At 35.4% G+C, this 20032-nt stretch overlaps 1 protein-coding gene across 1 annotated transcript in view; it reads right to left on the bottom strand.

Annotated features, from left to right (window-relative positions):
- Window positions 1-20032, bottom strand: part of MSH4 (mutS homolog 4) — a 116079-nt gene that overhangs the window by 560 nt on the left and 95487 nt on the right. Inside the window, exons 18-19 of the mRNA XM_007978253.3 lie at window positions 14569-14743; window positions 12940-13028 (exon numbers count right to left, since the gene is read on the bottom strand). Of these exons, the coding sequence (XP_007976444.3) occupies window positions 12940-13028; window positions 14569-14743 (264 nt within the window). The remainder of the gene's footprint in view (window positions 1-12939; window positions 13029-14568; window positions 14744-20032) is intronic.

Below are 20032 nucleotides of genomic sequence, written 5' to 3' on the forward strand. Positions count from 1 at the left end.
AAAAAAAAAATATATATATATATATATATATATATATATATATATATATGCGTGTGTGTGTGTGTGTATATATATATATATGAATACCATAATTTTTATTTAAACCGCATGTTGGCAATATTCTATCTCCTTCCATAGACATATGGAACTCAAGGGTTAACTAATTCCTTTGAATAAATCAGTTTCCTCCAACAAGGAAAGAATATACAAGAAGTAATAAAAGAAATACTGTATTTGAAAGAATATAATTTCTTCTGAGTATCTGCTACTTTATCACAGATCTTATGTTCTTGAAAATTACTTGTCAATGAAAAAAGTTCTGCTAAATAGGTCAGATTTCTCAACATAATACCAAAAAGTAACAGAAAATCCACCAGAGATAGGTTCTACAAACACTTTCTCATTAAAAAGGTGTGGGAGAACAGCATTGCTCATTGCTACTTTTAAATGATGCCAAAGAGTACCATTCTGAGATCTCCTTACTTTAATTCCCCAACAGATAAACTGGCACACAGAATGAGTCATCAGAAAATTGCTTGCCCCTAAAGAGAGTACATATATAGAAACTGCTGGAGCCTAAGAGAAAATACTGCCTGAGGGGTAAATTACATTTTAAAAATAAATAATATGAATAGCTATTTAAAATTATGCCTTAATTTTTAATAAACTAAACTTCAGGATACCCAAGAAATAATATTTAAAACAGGATGTAGAAGTTCTTTAGATACTTGGTCTTAAATTGAACTTCAGGACTGCAAATATACCTAGAAAATTCTCATTTCACCTCTTTGCCTGAACTAGATAGAGGAATCAGCATTTTTAAACTTAACTTTTTAATCTTAACTCTTAGCGAGTTTCCCTGAAATATAATCCCTTCAACTCATAATAGCAAGCAACTCCAGATTTTTTTTTACTTTTCATTATAGGAAAAATGAGTAAGATTTTATGAGGTAGAATAAGATTATCATATATTCACCCATCTATCTATTTGGTACACTGATCAGCCACCAATTAGTCTATTATTTTAAAAAAGTTATTGAATATCTACTATCATCTACGTTCCAGGCCTCTAAGCTTATGTTTATATATCTATGGGGGATACAAAAATGTAAACCTTACATGACAACAGAACTCAAGGAGCTTACAGTCTTAATGGTTAAAAAAAAAATGGCTTGTTTATAAGTAACTGATTATGGTAATTATAAAAAGTCCCATAAAACAGCCACAAAATACTCAGAGGAAGGGAAACTCACTTCCAGCTCAGGCCAAGAAAAGCTTGAATAGGTGGAGTATTGGAATGAATCCTGATAGATAAAAGAGCTTAGATGAGAGGTTATTCCACAGAGGAAACAGTTAGAGCAGGTACATTGGAAAGCATGGTGCACAATCAGGTCAATATGATGAAATGGCAAGTAATTCAATGTAGTAATGACAAGTAATTTAATTTACAAGATTGAAATTGCAGAAATGTAGATTATGTGAAACTGAGTGATATAAATGTAAGCTTGGCATAGAAAAAAAAGGAAAATTATAAAGCAGAAGCCAACAAGGTTTACAATCACATAAAGACTGGTTAAGAAGGCAAATCCCTGAGCCACAGGAGATCCTTGACAATCTAGTATGGTACCCCGTATCTCAGGCAATTCTAATGCAGGTAATTCTAAAATATATTTTGAGAATTACAGAGGACTTTTTACACTAGACAAAGGAGTTCAACTTTACTTCGTAAGAAATCATTAAAAGTTTCTGAGTAGGCAAACTACATAATAAAAACCATGCATTAGGAGACAATCTGGTAGAAGTGTAAAAAATAGATTGAAAGAGAGAGAGAACTTACTGCATAGTCCTAAGGACAGGTGATTAAGAGGAAGGATCCATATATGACTTTGGTGGGTCACTGAGAGACTTAAAGGTGAAGAGATAAGAGAATTTTTTTTAGGAGATGATAAATTTAACTTTGGCTTTTAAACATAGATTAAGATATGAAGGGGAAATACGGAGAAAAATGTATAGATTCAGAGTTGAACAGAAATGATGATGGACGCTGTGAGAAAAGATGAGATCACCAAGTGCAGATTTTAAAAAGAAAGGAAACAAGGACAAAAATCTTAGAAACTTTTAAGTGGAATAAAAACTTGTAAGTTTTAAGTGGAATAAAAACTTTTAAGTGGAATAGAAACTTGTAAGTGGAATAAGAAAAAGTAATGATGATGAATAAGAAAAAGTAATGATGATAGCTGGGTGCAGTGGTTCATGCCTGTAATCCCAGCACTTTGGGAGGAAGAGGTGGGCGGAATGCTTGAGCCCAGAAGTTTGTTCAAAACCAGCCTGGACAATATAGTGAGACCTTGTTTCAAAAAAAAAAAAAAGAAAAAGTACTAGTGAAGAAGGAACAGAAGAAGTAATCAAACAGGTAGAAGAATGAAAACATCCAGGAGAGAATAATTCCACATAGCCAAGAGAGGGCAGAATTAAGAAAAGAGAAAACAAGGGTTGTGTCAAGTGCCATAGAGAGATCATGGAAGATCAGAAGTGAAACGAAGGACAAAGGATTTTATAATAAATTGGTATTTAAGAGAAAACTTGAGGTAGAGTGATGACAATAAGACTCAGTGTAAACATGAGAAATGAAAGAAGTAAACTTTTGATAAATTTGCAGTAAAAAGAAAATGAAATAATAGTTTCAAAAGTAAACAGGCAGAATTTTAGGGAGAAATCTAAGCATACTCATAGAGAAAGGAAGAGCCTGTGACTAAAATATTAAAGATGTAAAAGAGAATAAAGGAAACTGAGAAGTAATACCTTAGTGGAGATTTTTTTTAAAATGGTAGAAAAGTTAACCTTTTGTCTGAAAGTCAGTCTCTTCCTCTGAGATAAGATGGAAGAGAGATGGTAGAGAAACAGAAATATTCAAAACAAAATTTTGAAGGAGGGAAGGTTCAAGAACTCATCAAGATGACCTCAAATTTGTTAAAAAGTAGGAGGCATATTATCTGTAGAGAGTGAGGTGATTGAGAGTTCTGGAAGAGTGAAACTGTTTCAAAAGAGTTATTGCAAAAGAAGCTAAATAATAAATAAAAAGAAGAAAAAAAATACAATTCTCATCACATACCATGGCCTGTTGGGGGATGGGGGGTAAAGGAAGGGATAGCATTAGGACAAATATCTAACGCATGCAGGGCTTAAAACCTAGATGATGGGTTGATGGGTGCAGCAAACCACCATGGCACATGTATACCTATGTAGCAAACCTGCATGTTCTGCACGTGTATCCCAGAACTTGAAGTATATAATTAAACAAAAGAAAAAAATACAGTTCTGGATATTAACAAAATGGCAGAGTAAAAGCAATCTGCCTTTGCTCTCCCCACAGAGAATCAAAAGCAAATATCTGGAGCACAGATTAACACCAGCAACATCTGAGAAGCCAAATCTGAGGCTGAAATGATAACTGGGACACAGAGAAGTGAGAAATTCCGAGCAGACAATAACAAGAAAGAAAGCTCTCTATCTGCAATGCCCCTGCCCCAATCTGCCAGGCATCATGCACAGAAAATTCCTCCCAGTCTCATTTGTTCTACTCTGGCAAAAGTGAGATTGAGGTGAATAGCCAGCTTCTCCACCATCTTGGGTTCCTTTGCAGAAAAATCATTCCTGCCTAAACCCACAGGAAGCACCACTAGTGAAAACCGCCTAAGGGCAGCTAGAGACAAAGAGGGGAGTGGAATTAGAAACTCCAGCCTGTAAAACTACTCTTCATTTCAGTCAAAGGAGACACCAAATCAGTGTGGCTGTTCAGCAGGAGACACCAAATCAGTGTGGCTGTTCAGCAGCACCATGCTAGAGGAAGCAGATGCCACAGGTCATCTGGGTATAAACTCCTAGCCAGCCTTTCCACACAACTGAGGTATCCCCTCTAAGAACGCTACCATATGAGATGGGCAGTACTGCAGACATTTGCCAGAGCTGAGGAAATTCTGGGCTTAAGGTGCCATCTAGTGCTGAAAAGGAGGCAACAATCTAAGATTAAGTGGAATCACAGACAATTGCAAAGAACTTCCAAGCAAACATACAACCTAGAAAGTCCAACAAGTGAGATAATGAAGATAAACTAATCCTTCATTGCAAAAACATAGATATGTGTCCGCAAGGAACAACAGCAATCAGGAAACTACGACCTACCCAAATGAACAAAGCAAGGAGCTGGTGATCAATATCGTGATGAGATGGTGATACGTGAGCTCTCAGATCAAGAATTCAAAATAGCAGTTTTAAGGAAATTAATGAACTACAAAACAGCACAGAAAAAACAATTGATAAATTTACCAGAGAAATTTAATAAAGAGATTAAAGTTTGGCCAGGCACATTGGCTCACACCTGTAATCCCAATACTTTGGAAGGCCAAGGTGGGCAGATCATTTGAGGTCAGGAGTTTGAGACCAGCCTGGCCAACACGGTGAAACCCCATCTCTACTAAAAATAGAAAAATTAGCCAGGCATGGTGGTGTGCGCCTGTTATCCCAGCTACACAGGAGGCTGAGGCAGGAGAATTGCTTGAACCCAGGAGGCGGAGGTTGCAGTGAGCTGAGATAGCACCACTGCACTCCAGCCTGGGAGACATAACCAGACTCTATCTGAAAACAACAACAACAACAAAAAGAAAAACAGATGAAAGTTTAAAAAAATCAAATGGCAAACAGATTTGAAACCCTGGAACTGAGAAATACATTTGTTGAACTGAAAAAAAGTACAGAGGCTCTCCAAAAAAGAAATGGATCACGCAGAAGAAAGAATCAGTGACATGAGCCAGGCATGGTGGCTCATGACTATAATACCAGCACTTTGGGAGACTGAGGTAGTCAGATCACTTGAGCCTAGGAGTTAGAGACCAGCCTGGCCAACATGGTGAAACCCTCTCTCACTAAAAAATTAGCCAGGCATGGCGGCACATGGCTGTAATTCCAGCTACTTGAGTAGCTGAGGCACAAGAAATAATTGAATCCAAGAAGTGGAGGTTGCAGTAAGCCAAGATATAGTCAGAGGGGGAAAAAAAACAAACAAAAACAAAAAACAGAATGAAAGGAATAAAGAGAGCCTGAAAGAGATACACACACACACACACACACACACACACATATACCTTGAACAAACAAATCTAAAATTCACTGGTGTTCAAGAGAGAATTGAGAAAGAGCAAAGAGTAGAATGCCTATTTAAAGAAATAATAATGATGGAAAACCTATTAAACCTAGAGAAAATGTTAATATCCAGGTACAAGAGGTCACAGAACACCAAATATATTCATCCCAAATAAGACAACCCAAATGATAAAATAATCAAACTCTCAAAAGTCAAGGACAAAGAGAATCCTAAAAGCAGCAAGAGAAAAGAAGCAAATAACATATAAAGCAGGTCCAATTCATCTGGCAACAGACCTCTCAATAAAAACCATATAGATCAGGAGGGAGTGGAACAACAGATTCAAAGTGTTGAGGGGAAAAAAGCTGCAAACTGAGAATACTATACCTAGCAAAACTTTCCCTCAAACGTGAAGGAGAGAAAAAGTCTTTTGCAGACAAACAAAAGCTGAGGAAATGCATCATTACTAGACCCATATAATAAGAAATGTTAAAAGGGAGCTCTTAAATCTGAAAGGAGAGAATGCTAACATGCAAAAGACAAACAAACAAACAAACTTGAAGGCATGAAACTCACTGGTAAATGTAAGTACTTAAATTCAGAATACTCTAATACTATAAACGTGATGTGTAATCTACTCATATCTCTAACATAAAGACTATAAGACACATTTATTAGCCTGGTGTGGTGGCAGGCACCTGAAGTCCCAGCTACTCAGGAGGCTGAGGCAGGAAAATGGTGTTAACCTGGGAGGCGGAGCTTGCAGTGAGCCAAGAAGGAGCCACTGCACTCCAGCCTGGACGACAGAGTGAGACTCCATCTCAAAAAAAAAAAAAAAAAAAGAAAAAGAAAAAGATACATTTATAAAAATGGTAACTACAGAAACCTTTAAAGAAATAGACAACATAAGAAGGTGTAAACAGAGACAAGAAAAAATCAAAATGTCACGGGAATGAAGTTAAAGTATAGAGTGTTTTAGTTTTTCCATTGTTTGTTACTTTTCTTCTCTCTATGGTCAAAACTAAGTAGTTATCTGTTTAAAATAATGTGTTATAGCTATAAGATATTTTATAAGCCTCATGATAATCATAAATTAAAAACCTATAATATATATATTAAAAATATAAAGCAATGAATTAGAATATACTACCAGAAAAAATTAATCGAAAAGGAAGAAAGAGAGAGAGCACTTACTAAACAACCAGATAACAAGTAACAAAATGGTAGTAGTAAGTCTTTATCAGTAATAGTATTGAATGTAAATGTCCCAAATTCTCCAATTAAAACACACAAATGGATTTAAAAAACAAGACCTACAGGAGTTCAAGAACAGTGTGGAAAACATGGTGAAACCCTGACTCTACTAGAAATACAAAAATTAGCCGGGTGTACAGGCAGGTGCCTGTAATTCCCAGCTACTTGGGAGGCTGAGGCAGAAGAACCGCTTGAACCTGGGAGGTGGAGGTTGCAGTGAACTGAGATCAAGCCACTGTACTCCAGCCTGGGTGACAGAGCAAAACTCTGCCTGAAAAAAAAATAAAAATAATAAAAAAAGACCTAACTATATGCTGCTAACTAGAAACTCACTTCACCTATAAAGTCATACTAGATTAAAAGTAAAGGGATGGAAGAAGATATTCCAGATAAATAAAAACCAAAAAGGAGCAGGAGTAGCTATGTTTATATCAGATAAGACAGATTTCAAGTCAAAGATTATAAAAAGAGACAAAAAATGTTATTCTATAATAATAAAGGGGTCAATTCAGCAAGAAGACATAACAATTATAAATATATATTCACCCAACACTGGACCATCCAAATATACAAAGCAAAAATTCATAGATATACAGAGAGATATAGACTGCAATACAATACTAGTACGAGTCTTCAACATTCCATTCTCAGTAATGGCCAGATCATCCAAACAGAAAATCAACAATTAAGCACTGAAGTTAAACTACACTCTAGACTGCTTGGACCTCATTGACATTTGCAGAACATTCCATCCAACTGCTGCAGAATACAAATTCTTATCATCATCACATGAAACATTCTCCAGGATAAACAATACATTAGGCCACAAAGCAAGTGGCAATAAATTCATAAATGTTGAAATCATATGAAGTATATTTTATTCCACAATGGAATAAAACTAGAAATCAATAACAGAACGAACTTTTGGAAACTATATAAACACATGGAAAATAAATAACATGCCTCTGAACAATCAATGGGTCAATAAAGATATTAAAAAGAAAAATTTTAAACTTCTTAAAAAAAACATGACATACTAAAATCTATGACATACAGCAACATATTGCTAAGAGAAATGTTTATAGCAATAAACACCTACAACAAAAATGTAGAAACATTTCCAAAAAAAAAAAAAAGAAAATGCCTAATGAGGTACTTCTCGAAGCTGGGAAAGCAAAAACAAGCCAAACCTAAAATTGGTAGAAGAAAAGAAATAATAGAGATCAAAGCAGAAATAAATGAAGTTGAAACTAAAATAAATACAAAAGACAAACAAATCTTTAGGTAGACCAACTAAAAAGAGAGAAGACCCAAATAAAATCAGAAATGTAAAAGGAGACATAACAATTGATACCACAGAAGTACAAAGGATCATTAGAGACTATTATAAACAACTATATGCCAACAAATTGGAAAACCTAAAAGAAAGAAAGAAATTCCTGGAGACATACAACTTACCAGGATTGAAGCATGAAGAAATAGAAAACAATAATAGACCTATAATGAATAATGCCATTGAAGTAATAATAAAAAATCTCCCATCAAAGAAAACCCCACAATATAAGGAGACCCCCATCTCTGCAAAAAAAAAAAAAAAAAAAAATTAAAAATTAGCCAGATGTGGTGGTGTGTACCTGTGGTCTCAGCTATTTGGAAGGCTGAGGTAAGAGGATTGCTTGAGCCAGGAGGTCAAGTAAGCAGTGGGCTGGGATTGCACCACTACACTCCAGTCTAGGCAACAGAGCAAGATCCTGTAAAAAAAAAAAAAAAAAAAGAAAAGAAAAGAAAAAAGGAAAGAAGAAAAGAAAAAGAAAGAGAAGAAAAAGAGAAGAAAAGCCAGTACCTGATGATTTCACTGCTGAATTATACCAGATATTTTTAAAGAGGAATGAATACCAAGTCTACTCAAATTATTTCAATTAACTACAGAGGAGGGAATACTTCCAAACTCATTCTATGAGGTTAGTATTACCCTGATATCAAAATCAGACTATGAAACAACAAAAAAAGAAAACTACATGCCAATATTCCTACTAAACATAAATGAAGAGCTCAACAAAATACTAGCAAACCAAATACAACAACATATTGAAAAGATCATTCACCATGATTACATGGAATTCATCCCAGGGATGCCAGAATGATATAACATATGCAAATCAATAAATATGGTATGTCATATTAACAGAATCAAGGACAAAAACCATATGATCAATTCAATAGATGCTGAAAAAGCATTTGACAAAATTCAACATTCCTTTATGACAAAAACTCTCAACAAACTGGGTGTAGAAGTAACACACCTCAAAATAATAAGGGACATACATTACAAACCCACAACAAAATCATACTATGGGAGTAAAAATTGAAAGTCTTTCCTCTAACTTCTGAAACAAAACAAGGACACCCACTTTCACCACTTTTATTCAACATAGTACTGGATGTCCTAGCGAGAGCAATTAAGCAAGAAAAAGAAACAAAGGGCATCCAAACTGGAAAGGAAGAAGTCAAAATATCCTTTTTGCAGATGACATATTATACTTAGAAAACCCTAAAGACTCCACCAAAAACATAAAAATCAGTGACATTTGTATATGTCAATAATGAACAAACTGAAAAAATACAAAAAGAAATCCCATTCATGGATTGGAAGAATAAATATTGCTAAAATGTGTTCACAGATTGGAAGAATAAATACTGCTAAAATGCCAACACTATTCAAAGTAATCTATAGATTCAATACAATCCCTATCAAAGTAACACAGACATTCTTCACAGAAGTGGAAAAAAAATCCTAAAATTTATATGGAACCACAAAATACTTCAAATAGTCAAAGCAACCCTGAACCAAAAGAAAGACCTGGAAACATCATACTATCTGACTTCAAAATATACTATAAAGCCATAGTAACCAAAACAGCAGAGTCCTGGCATAAAAACAGACACATTGAAAAATGGAACATACTAGAGAACCCAGAAATAAGTCCAAGCATTTACAGTCAACTCATTTTCAACAAGACACCAAGAAGACAGTCTCTTCAATAAATAGTGCTAGGAAAAATAGGTAACTATATACAGAAGAATGAAGGCAGACTCATATTTCTTACCAAATATAAAAATCTAATCTAAAAGAATTAAAGACTTAAATGTAAGACCTGAAACTAGGAAACTACTTGAAGAAAACATTGGGAAATGCTTTAGGATATTAATGTGGGCAAAGACATTTTGGGTAAAACCTCAAAAGTGCAGGCAACAAAAGCAAAAATAGACATAAAATTACATTATGTTAAAAAGCTTCTGCATAGCAAAAAAACTTGACAAAGTGAAGAGACAGCCTACAGAAGGGGAGGAAATATTTTCAAGCTCTCCTTCCAACAACCAAATAAGCAAAATAATAACAAACAAATAATAACCAAAACATCTAAGGAACTCAACTCAATAGCAAAAAATCCCACCAAATAAACCCAATTTAAAAATTGGCAAAACATCTGAATAGACATTTCTCAAAAGAAGACATACAAATAACCAACAGGTGGTGGGAATGCAAATTAGTTCAACCTTATGGAGATTTCTCAAAGAACTAAAAGAACTATATAAATATACACATATATAACACCTGTACCTAGTTCATCACAGCACTATTCAGAATAGCAAAGTTATGAAACCAACTTAAACACCATCAATAGTTGACTGCATAAAGAAAACCACGGAACACTATATAGCCATAAACAGGAATGAAATCATGTCCTTCACAGCAACATAGATGGAGTTGGAGGCCATTATCCTAAATGAACTAACTCAGAAACAGAAAACCAAATACTGCATGTTCTCACTTGTAAGTGAGAGCTAAACAGTGGGTACACAGATGGAAATAACTGTCACTGGGGACAAAAAGGGGAAAGGTGGGAGGTGGCAAGGGTTAAAAACTACCTATTGGGTACAATGCTAACTATTTGGCTATTGGGTACACTAGGAGCCCAACCCCCATCAGTATGCAATATACCTATGTAACAAGCAAGCACATGTACCCCCTCAATCTAAAATAAAGTAAAATAAAAATAAACAAAAAATAGGCAATGTGGGTATATTATTGCAACTACATCATAGTTGTTGTGAAAAGGGGCCCTTAAGAAGAAGAAATGAGTTCATTGCTTCACTGGAAAAAAACCTAGGGAAGTTTCTTGGGGGAAGTTCACATCTGAGCTAGGTAAAAATGTTAAATAAAAATTATATGGATAAGGTAGATGGAGGAAGAGGAATGAAATTCTTAGCAGAAGGAACAACATAAGTGAAATAAAAGAGGTTAAAAAACAAAACAAACATATAGCCAACAGGTATATGAAAAAATGTTCAACATCATCAGTCATTAAAGAAATACATATTAAAACCACAATGAGATATCATCTCACCTAGTTAAAATGGCTTTTATCCAAAAGGCAGACAATTAACAAATGCTGGTGAGGATAAAGGAGAATGTGCATACACTGTTGATGGGAATGTAAATTAGTATTGCCACTATGAAAAATAGTATGGAGGGTCCTCAAAAAACTAAAAATAGCACTATCATATGATCCAGCAGTCCTATTGCTGGGCATCTATCCAAAAGAAAGAAAATAAGTATATCAAAGAGATGTTTATATTCCCACATTTGCTGCAGCACTATTCACAATAGCCAAGATATGGATCAAGCTAAGTGTCATCAACAGATGAATGGATAAAGAAAATGTGGTACATATACACAATGGAATATTATTCAGCCAAAAAAGAAATGAAATCCTTGCAACTGTAGCAACATGGATAAAGAATCACTATGCTAAATGAAATAAACCAGGCACAGAAAGACAAATACCACATGTTCTCACTTATATGCCTGAGCTAAAAGAGTTGATCTCATGGAGGTGAAGAGCTCATTGATGGTTACTAGAGGTTAGGAAAGGTTTGGAGGAGGAAAGAGATGAATAGAGGTCAGTTAATGAGTACAAAAATACAGTTAGATTGAAGAAATAAAGTCTACTGTACGATAGTTCAGTACGGTGACTATAGTTAATATCTGTTGTATAGTTCAAAATAGCTAGAAGGTAAGAATTGGGATGTTTCCAACATGAACTAAAGATAAATGTTTGGGGTGACAGCTACCTCAACTACCCTGATTTGATCATTACACATTGCATGCAAGTATCAAAATATCACATGTACCCCCAAAATATGTACAACTATTAAGTATCAATTAAAAAAAGAAAAAAAATCACAATTAGCCTGTAAAATATTCAACTAAAACCAGAATATATTAATTTGCAGTGGATAAAATTAGCTTGTTTTGAATACTTTTCAAACTTCATTAGAAGAATCAAAGCCTACTAGAAGGCTAGTGGAGAGGTGGCCCATAAATGAAATGTGGTAAGAAGAACTCTAAAGAGTTAGGTAATAAGAGCTTCTTCAGAGTACAGCACAGTTAAAATTTCTGACGAAGAGATTCAAATAGATAATTAGGCAAGTGAAGTCATAGACAGCAGAGGAACTTAAAGGAGAGAGGAATTAAAAATGGAAGACAGGTTAAGAAAGAGTGATGGACACAGAAAATTGTTATTAAGGAAATATCACACTGCACCTAGGTCAGTTTACTGAACACATTGCATTTTCAAAACACTATAAAGCAGCTGGGTGTGGTTGCTCACACCTGTAATCCCAGCACTTTGGGAGGCCGAGGTTGGTGGATCACCTGAGGTTAGGAGTTTGAGACCAACCTGGCCAACATGGCGAAATCCCCCATTTCTATGAAAAATACAAAAAAAAATTAGCTGGATGTGATGGTGGGCACTTGTAATCCCACCTACTCAGGAGACTGAGACAGGAGAATCGCTTAAACCCAGGAGGCGGAGGTTGCAGTGAGCTGAGATCGTGCCATTGCACTCCAGCCTGGGTGACAAGAGCAAAACTCCATCTCAAACAAACAAACAAAACCCAAAAACCAAAAAACACTTATATAAAGCAACCAACTACAATTTTCCAAATTTCGAGTCAACAGATGTGAGTTTAGTGTTGAACCTACTGCTTCCTAACAAATCACTTAACCTCTGTGAACCTGTAAAATTAAGAGTAGAAGTAATCCATTTTTAATCTTTTACTATAAAGACCTGACTACTTCATGAAGAGTTATGAGGCTTACATTTGAGTAGAAAAGCTTTGAAAACTATAAAAAATATATAATTATACAAATATTGTGCAGAGTGATTTTCGTTTTCAATGTCCACTTAAAATAGATTTATTTTCTCATCATAAAGTTAGTATAGCAACAATTATTTTAGAAACTGGACTGTTTAACTTTTATCTCCTAGCTTGTTAGCTGATTTGCTGTGAGGATTATAATAGACCAAACCAAAAGAGTTTTAAGAAGTAACAATAATTTTCTTTGTTTAGAAATTAAGTTTTAATTTTTAATATTTAAATTATTATATTATTATATATTTAGATCAAAGGTCATAATAAAAATCTACACTAAAAGTATTTTTTTAATTTGAAGAACAAATAAGAACAAAGTTTCTTACCAAAATTTGCCTCGTAATTTGAGTTGTGATTTCCTTGGCATCCAAGACAATTGATGGTGGAAGTGATGACACCTCTGCAGCTTTTAATCCTAGAATTGTTTGTTTTAAATTGACTTCGATATTATTACTGCTGGCATTTTTATGCTTGTTTTAACTAGTATTAATCTTTTATTCACAGATTCAAACTTCTCTTCTAGAGGCATTTCCGAACTACTCAATAATTCTCAGAATTAAGCTTTCTAAAATTCTGGATGACAACTTACCAATTATTAGATTTAATTACTTATCCAAGACACATAAGGCAAATTAGAACATCAGTTACCTCTCAATATAGCTCAGATATCAGGAACAAAAGAAATAGTTAGAAAATAATAATATCGAAATTCCAATTGCAAATATAGTTGGTTAACAGAATTTCAAAAGGCATATGAGTTTTCCAGGGGAAGATAATAGCTAGTCACAGAGATAACACTACAGCTAAACATTCACCCACCTAAATCAATGAGACAGGAATTTCTCAGAAGATATAACAGTAGGTGAGTAATTTATATGCAAATTCAAACTATTAATTATAATTCTCATGTTTTCAGAGCTTAATTTTATTGTATAAATGCCATACAGGCTTTCTACTGTATGCCAGTAGCTTACTGTATTTAACGCTTTAGAGATAGAAGCAACATCAAACTTTATGGAGACATTAGTAATTGCTAAACACTGTGCCACACAGCTCATATTTGATAATTCATTGAATCTTTGCAACTCTACATATATTAAAAATTATTCCCATCACAGATTATGAAATTGAGACTTATAAATTTTAAACATCTGATACAAATAAGTTATCCAGTTGATTTCCCATTTCAAATAGCAAAACAAAGATGATTTTTTTCCCTCAAAGGGTCATATCCATAGCTAAAATAATTTTTCAAACTTATATGTACAGACCAATTGAACATTCTCTGAATCTGTGAGAGTTAATGATTCAAATAGAAAGTATCTAACCAGGTTTAAGAATATCTAGCTGGGCATGGTGGTGCATGCCTGTAGTCCCAGCTACTCAGGAGGCTGAGGCAGAAGAATCACTTGAGCCCAGTGGGTGGAGGTTGCAGCAAGCAGAGATAGCACCACTGCATTCCAGCCTGGGCGACAGAATGAGACTCTGTCTCAAAAAACAAACAAACAAACAAAAAAAAAACCATATGGTTTAGTAATACATACCCTTTTAAGATTTTAGATTTAATTTTCAAGTACCCAGAACCTGAAGAAAACAGAGGAAGGACCCTGCTACTGAAAGATTGTGTAGAAAATATATAATTTTCAATTCATTATATAACTTGCAAATATAAGCTAAATTACATTTTCTAAGGAAACTAATACTTCTAGGGTTTTCAGTTGTCACTGTATTTTTACATAGTTACTGGCTCATAAAAATTTAAAAAGATTTATATATCTATATCTAGATATAGATATAATGAATTTGACATAGAAAATATAATCTAAGAGAATATAAGCACTCAAAAGAATGAGAAAATTTGCTTAGATTGACAGCCAAGTAAAGAAGAGATGAAAGTTTGTCTTAGGAGAATATATAGTATTTGAATTTATAGGTATAATTTCTATATGCAGTACCATAATTTTTCTCTTCTGTGAGTCCCTTAGAAAGTTTGTAGGTATACAAAATTGCTTCTTTATTTCTTGAGGTATTCTTTACATGTTGAACTTCAAAATGCATGTTTTCTACATTAAGATAGAGGGCATCAATATGGCACAGTTCCAGGAAATGTGTAGCAAACAATGTAAATGCCTGGAATATATAACAGATGGTGAATATTAGTACTTTAAAAATTAACTGGAAAATTCTATTTTAACTATGTGAACATAAAATTTTAGTTTAATTTTCTAAGTAGCTTGGCAGAGATGTAGGAATAAAACTAATAATTTGGAGGCTAATATCATCAATCTATTTTAAAATGTTTTGAGAGTTTATATTAAATGAAGAAGATATGTTTATTATGTTTGTACACAGACGTGTGCCACATTATGGGAAAGAGAACAAAACTGAAAATAAAATCCTAAGAAATACATCTGAAGATATTGAAAAGATGAAGTTTACCAGAAACAAAGCTATGAATTGAGGTAATCATTTATTAGGAAGGTAACTCACATGCAAAAAAATAATATTTTCCTCAATTTTTAAAAAACTTCACTATAAAAGTTGCCTCCCTAGTTGTAAGTAGGTTTTGGCAGTGGAATCAAGAGATTGTTTTAGGTATGTGAAATTCCAAAAGTTTCTAGTTTTTAGATTTCATTGTGTTTAGTAATGGTAGAGGAAAAAGAAAGATTGGGGGCACCGATTAAGATAACGGCTCTCAAACATTAGTAATCCCTTAGAGAGCCTGTTAAAGATGCAAATTCTTGGTACATATCCCCTGAAAAATTCTCAATCAATAGTTCTAATGTGGGACCCCAGGAAATGACATTTTCCATAAGTACTTTAGGTTATTTTGATGAAAGTGGTTCAAGTGATTTACAGCTAGCACAAGATTTCCAGCCCAGAATTTACTAAGGCAGATAGAGATCTGAATAACTGGTTATGTTTTAAGACATTATCAGTGACCAATTAGGTAGGTAGTCAGTGGAAATTTAAATATTAAGACAGTAAAAATAATTGATTGGCAAAATGGCTATCAACTATGGAAGGTAAAAAGCAAGGGAAGGAATAATTTTGTATATGACATAAAAATGAAAATTCTTAAATATCTACTCAACAAATCAAAAGGAGTATAAAACAATACCAAATTTATAAAGCTACAGGAAAATAGAACATAGCAAGCTATTTAAAAGGTAGAGACTATATTCAATAACAATAATGTCCTTAAAAGTTATGTGCCAAACCAATCTATTAGAGTAACTTTTTAAACTCTATTTCAGGGTAATTCAATTTAGCAAATAATTATTCAGACCCTATATATTGCAAGGATTGTGCTAGGCACTAAGGATACTGTGTTAGAAAATAATAATTAAATTTAAAAGTAAGTAGCAATATTATATTTTTATTAAATTATTTACATTAGAAAATAATATTGTAAAGTAATACTAAAAGCACTATTTTAAACTATTGTAGAATACTTTGAAAACAGATACTGTATGCTTGAACATGGGAGGCGGAAGCTACAGTGAGCTGAGATCACGCCACTGCACTCCAGCCTGGGCAACAAGAGTAAAACTCCATCTCAAAAAAAAAAAAAAAGAAAACAGATACTGTATTAGATGGGGTTCTCCAGAGAAAGAGACCAATAGGATATGTGTGTGTGTGTGTGTGTGTGTGTGTGTGTGTGGTATGTGTGTAAAGAGATTTATTATAAGGAACTGGCTCATGCAATTATGGAGGCTGGCAAGATCAAAAATCTGCAGTCAGCAAGCTGGAGACCCAAGAGAGTTGATGGTATAACTCCAGTCCAAATGCCCGCAAGCTCTTCATTCAGAAAGAGCCAATGTTTCAGTTTGAGTCTGAAGGCAGGAAAGAACCAGTATTTCAGACTGAAGGCAGTCAGTTCTCTCTTATTCTTAGAAGGATCAGTCATTTTCTTCCATTCAGGCTTTCAATTTATTGGATGGGACCCATCCACCCTAGGGAAGGCAATATGCTTAATTCAGTCTACCAATCTCATCCAGAAACACCCTTACAGATAAACCCAGAATGTTTGACCAAATGTCTGGGCACCCCATGACCTTGCCAAGTTGACACATAAAACTATCCATCACAAATCCACCCTTTGAAAACTTGGCATCCATAGGTATCTCCTTATACCACACTTAATCTACAAATGAAGACAATAATTAGATCATACTTCCCTCTAATATGATACAACTGTCTTCAGTACAACTGAGAAAGCCCTAACCCCTTTTCCAGAAAAGGAGGTAACGTCCTTGAGTGATGTTCAGTCTTCTTGATATCTCATAACTTAAATACTATAATGTGAAATTGGCAATACTTAAATAATATGATGTGAAGTTAATGCATCTTATGTTACATTATAAGAGAATAAGAGAAGAAAGAAAATATTTGTTCAATATATGTGTATATATACACCAAAACATCACATAAAATAAGGTGGAAATAATCATGACAATTACAGACAGTCCTTATTTCTGTAACTGGTAAGAGAGTTGAAGTTGGTAACTACAACTACCTTTTCCTTTTACTACCTCTTCTGTATTTTCTTTGCCTTCAGCAAGCCCTAGCTAGTCGGAGCTCTTTAACTAGTGGGGTAAATCAAATCTTCATTCCTGAAAGGTCTTGGCCATTCATAGTCCTGCCTGGATTGGGTTGTAGTTTTCCACTGACCTTTAACACAGAGCGTGACAGAACTGAGATACCCTAAGGAATCTTCTGTATTCCAGACATATTCTTTCTTTATTGCATTGTGGAGTAGTAGTCCAATTTCCCTTTGCTAATCAGGATCAATCACTTCAGCCAGCACAATAACTCCCTTCTTTGCCAGCTGATTTAGAGGCATAAGACAGTCAAAGTGGCTGGGCAGGAGTCTTAACTTCCAGGTCAAAAAGTTATTGCTCTGTCTCTTGGTGGAAGCATACTCCTTTTGGAATTAAGACCTCTATGTTATCAGAGCAAGGTTATAGAAACTGGAAGCAGATATTTTGCCCTTGAGTTACTAGGGGTAATGGTGAGTGATGCTACTTCCATTTCCAATTCTTGATTCCTGGACCCATGAATCCTGGCAATGGGAGAAACAGCATCATATATTGGAAACTGATTCAAAGCATATACAGCCTTCTGGAAAACCTTTCCCTAGTCCTGAAAGGTACTGCCACTTAGTTGGTGTTGTAATTGAGTCCTTAAAAGACTAGTCCACCAGTCTATCAAACCAGCTACTTCAAGATGGTTGTTGAACACAGTCAAAACAGTGAATTCCATGAGCACAGGCCCTTTGCAGCACTGCATTTGCTGTGAAGTAAGCTCCTTGGTCAGAAGAAATGCTGTGTGGAATACCATAATGGCAGATAAGATATTCTTTAAGTCCATGGATGTTAGTTTTGGCAGAAGCATTACACATACAGAAGACAAACTGATGTCCAGAATAAGTGGCTATTCCAATATGAATATAATGGAGGTGGTCTAGTGTAATCAACCTGCTACCAGGGAATGGTGCCATAATGGGGACTCAACGTTGGTTTCTGCTGCCAGCAGACTGGGCATGCAGTAATGGCTACATCCAGGTCAGTCTTGGTGACTGCAGGCTCCTGTTGCTGATCTCATACATGAAACCTCAACCTAGAACTTTTAAGCTTATTGAGATCAAGTCAGAATTCAGTAGCACTCCTATCCAATGCCATAGGTCTGTGTAAGTCAGATTATTCTGATTGCTGCTGTAACTCTGCTTCCCATTACAGTAACTTATCCACCTTGTCTTTGGTGGCTGAGTGTCACAACTTGGCCCCTACCACCCTGGGATCCAATTATTCCTGTTGCATTTGGGTTTTCCAATTAAGTGCCTGCAGTGAAGGCCTTACGGTGGGCCGTAAGGTCTGTCCTACATAGAAGAGTGATAACAGAGTTATTCAAGGCTGCCAGGGCTCCTCTCACAAACTTATTTCTCATACTCATGGTAAAGGGTATGTCATCTGGACTCTCCCAGGATGGGTAAGTGATCTTAAATGACAAACCCACTCTAACATTCCAACCTCCCTAAGCTTTGAATCCTTTCCTCTACATTAAACCAAGGCAACTCATTCATGGTGGGTCACCTTTTGGTCTGTTTTGCAGTCAATCAATCAAACTGTTAGATCCCTTTCCAACTCTTTGAGTTGCAACATTAAATGCATACCTGGCTTAGTAAGCCCATATCAATAACTTCGGCCTAATCCAACCCTTATCCCAGAGCCTTAGAATATATTCCCATGCATGTTTCCTGGATTTCTGTCTGTATAAAGTAGAAAATTCAAGTAGTTCTTTCAGAGTGTAATGTACTTCTGTATAGTCACATTTTTATCCCACCTTTAGAGATCTAGTTATAGGTCTAGAAGCAAAGAAATGTGGTGGAAGTGGGTCTTGAGGAGACTCAGCATTGCTTGGGATGCCACTACAGTTTCCTCAGGTAATGCTAGGTTAATCCCCTCAGATGGGGTGAAGTGGTTTCTTCTACTGGCAAAGATGATTCATCAGAATTTAGGGCCTAAATGTCCCCAGCTTCATCAGTGTCTCCCTACACATTCCTATTCCAACTGGTAGTCTCCCATTCCTTCCCAACTAATGCCCTCACTTTAACAGTAGATATCCTACAAAGTTGGGAATTCAACCTGTGTTGTAATTCTGGGACAGGATGAGATTCTGAGTTTGATTTTCAGCAATCTCAACCCGGTGACTATAGGAGATAAAAATTTCCTTCAGGGCACATTTAGGTGCTTTTAAGTCATTTATGCAGCAATGAGCTGGCAATTTGGTGCTTTTTTGTTATTTAAAATTTTTTAGTTAAAAAGATAAGTAACACACATGCTTCTAAGTTAACACATTAAATAATGCATTAAATAGCAGCAAGGCTAATTAAGTCCTGCTTTTGGAAGCAGTGAGGAGGTGATGCACATTTCCTGGTGTCTACAGCCACTGTCACAGAACTAGTTAGGGAAAGCACAGTTCCTGCTAACCCTGGTGTGCTTCCTTGCCTGCATTCACCTGGGAGAAAAGACTCAATTTTGAGTAGAGGTTAGTGACCATAAAGAGGCTTTTTTTCCCATCTAAGTTGAGGCTCCTGAACTCAAGTTTTCAGATTCATGCAGCCCTGGGGATACATGGATCCCAGGTTAAGAAACCCTGCCCTTCTTACAGCCCCCCTGCTGTGATCTAGGGACACATGTGATGCCTGGTTCTTCCAGGTAGTGACAGGCAGGCCCTCACCAGGTATGTGATGGGCAGTGCCTGGAAGTCCCTCAGGTGGGAGCCTGAGCTGGCAATTTGAATCCTTGAGTTCATCCTTTGCTTTCCCAATTTTGTCTAATGACACTAGGAGCAACCAGCCAATTTCATTATATTCATTAGTTTGCCAAAAATGTTTAGAAGTATCATATATACAAT

Source organism: Chlorocebus sabaeus, chromosome 20 (genome assembly GCF_047675955.1).
Source record: "Chlorocebus sabaeus isolate Y175 chromosome 20, mChlSab1.0.hap1, whole genome shotgun sequence".
In the NCBI taxonomy this organism is placed as follows: domain Eukaryota; kingdom Metazoa; phylum Chordata; class Mammalia; order Primates; family Cercopithecidae; genus Chlorocebus; species Chlorocebus sabaeus.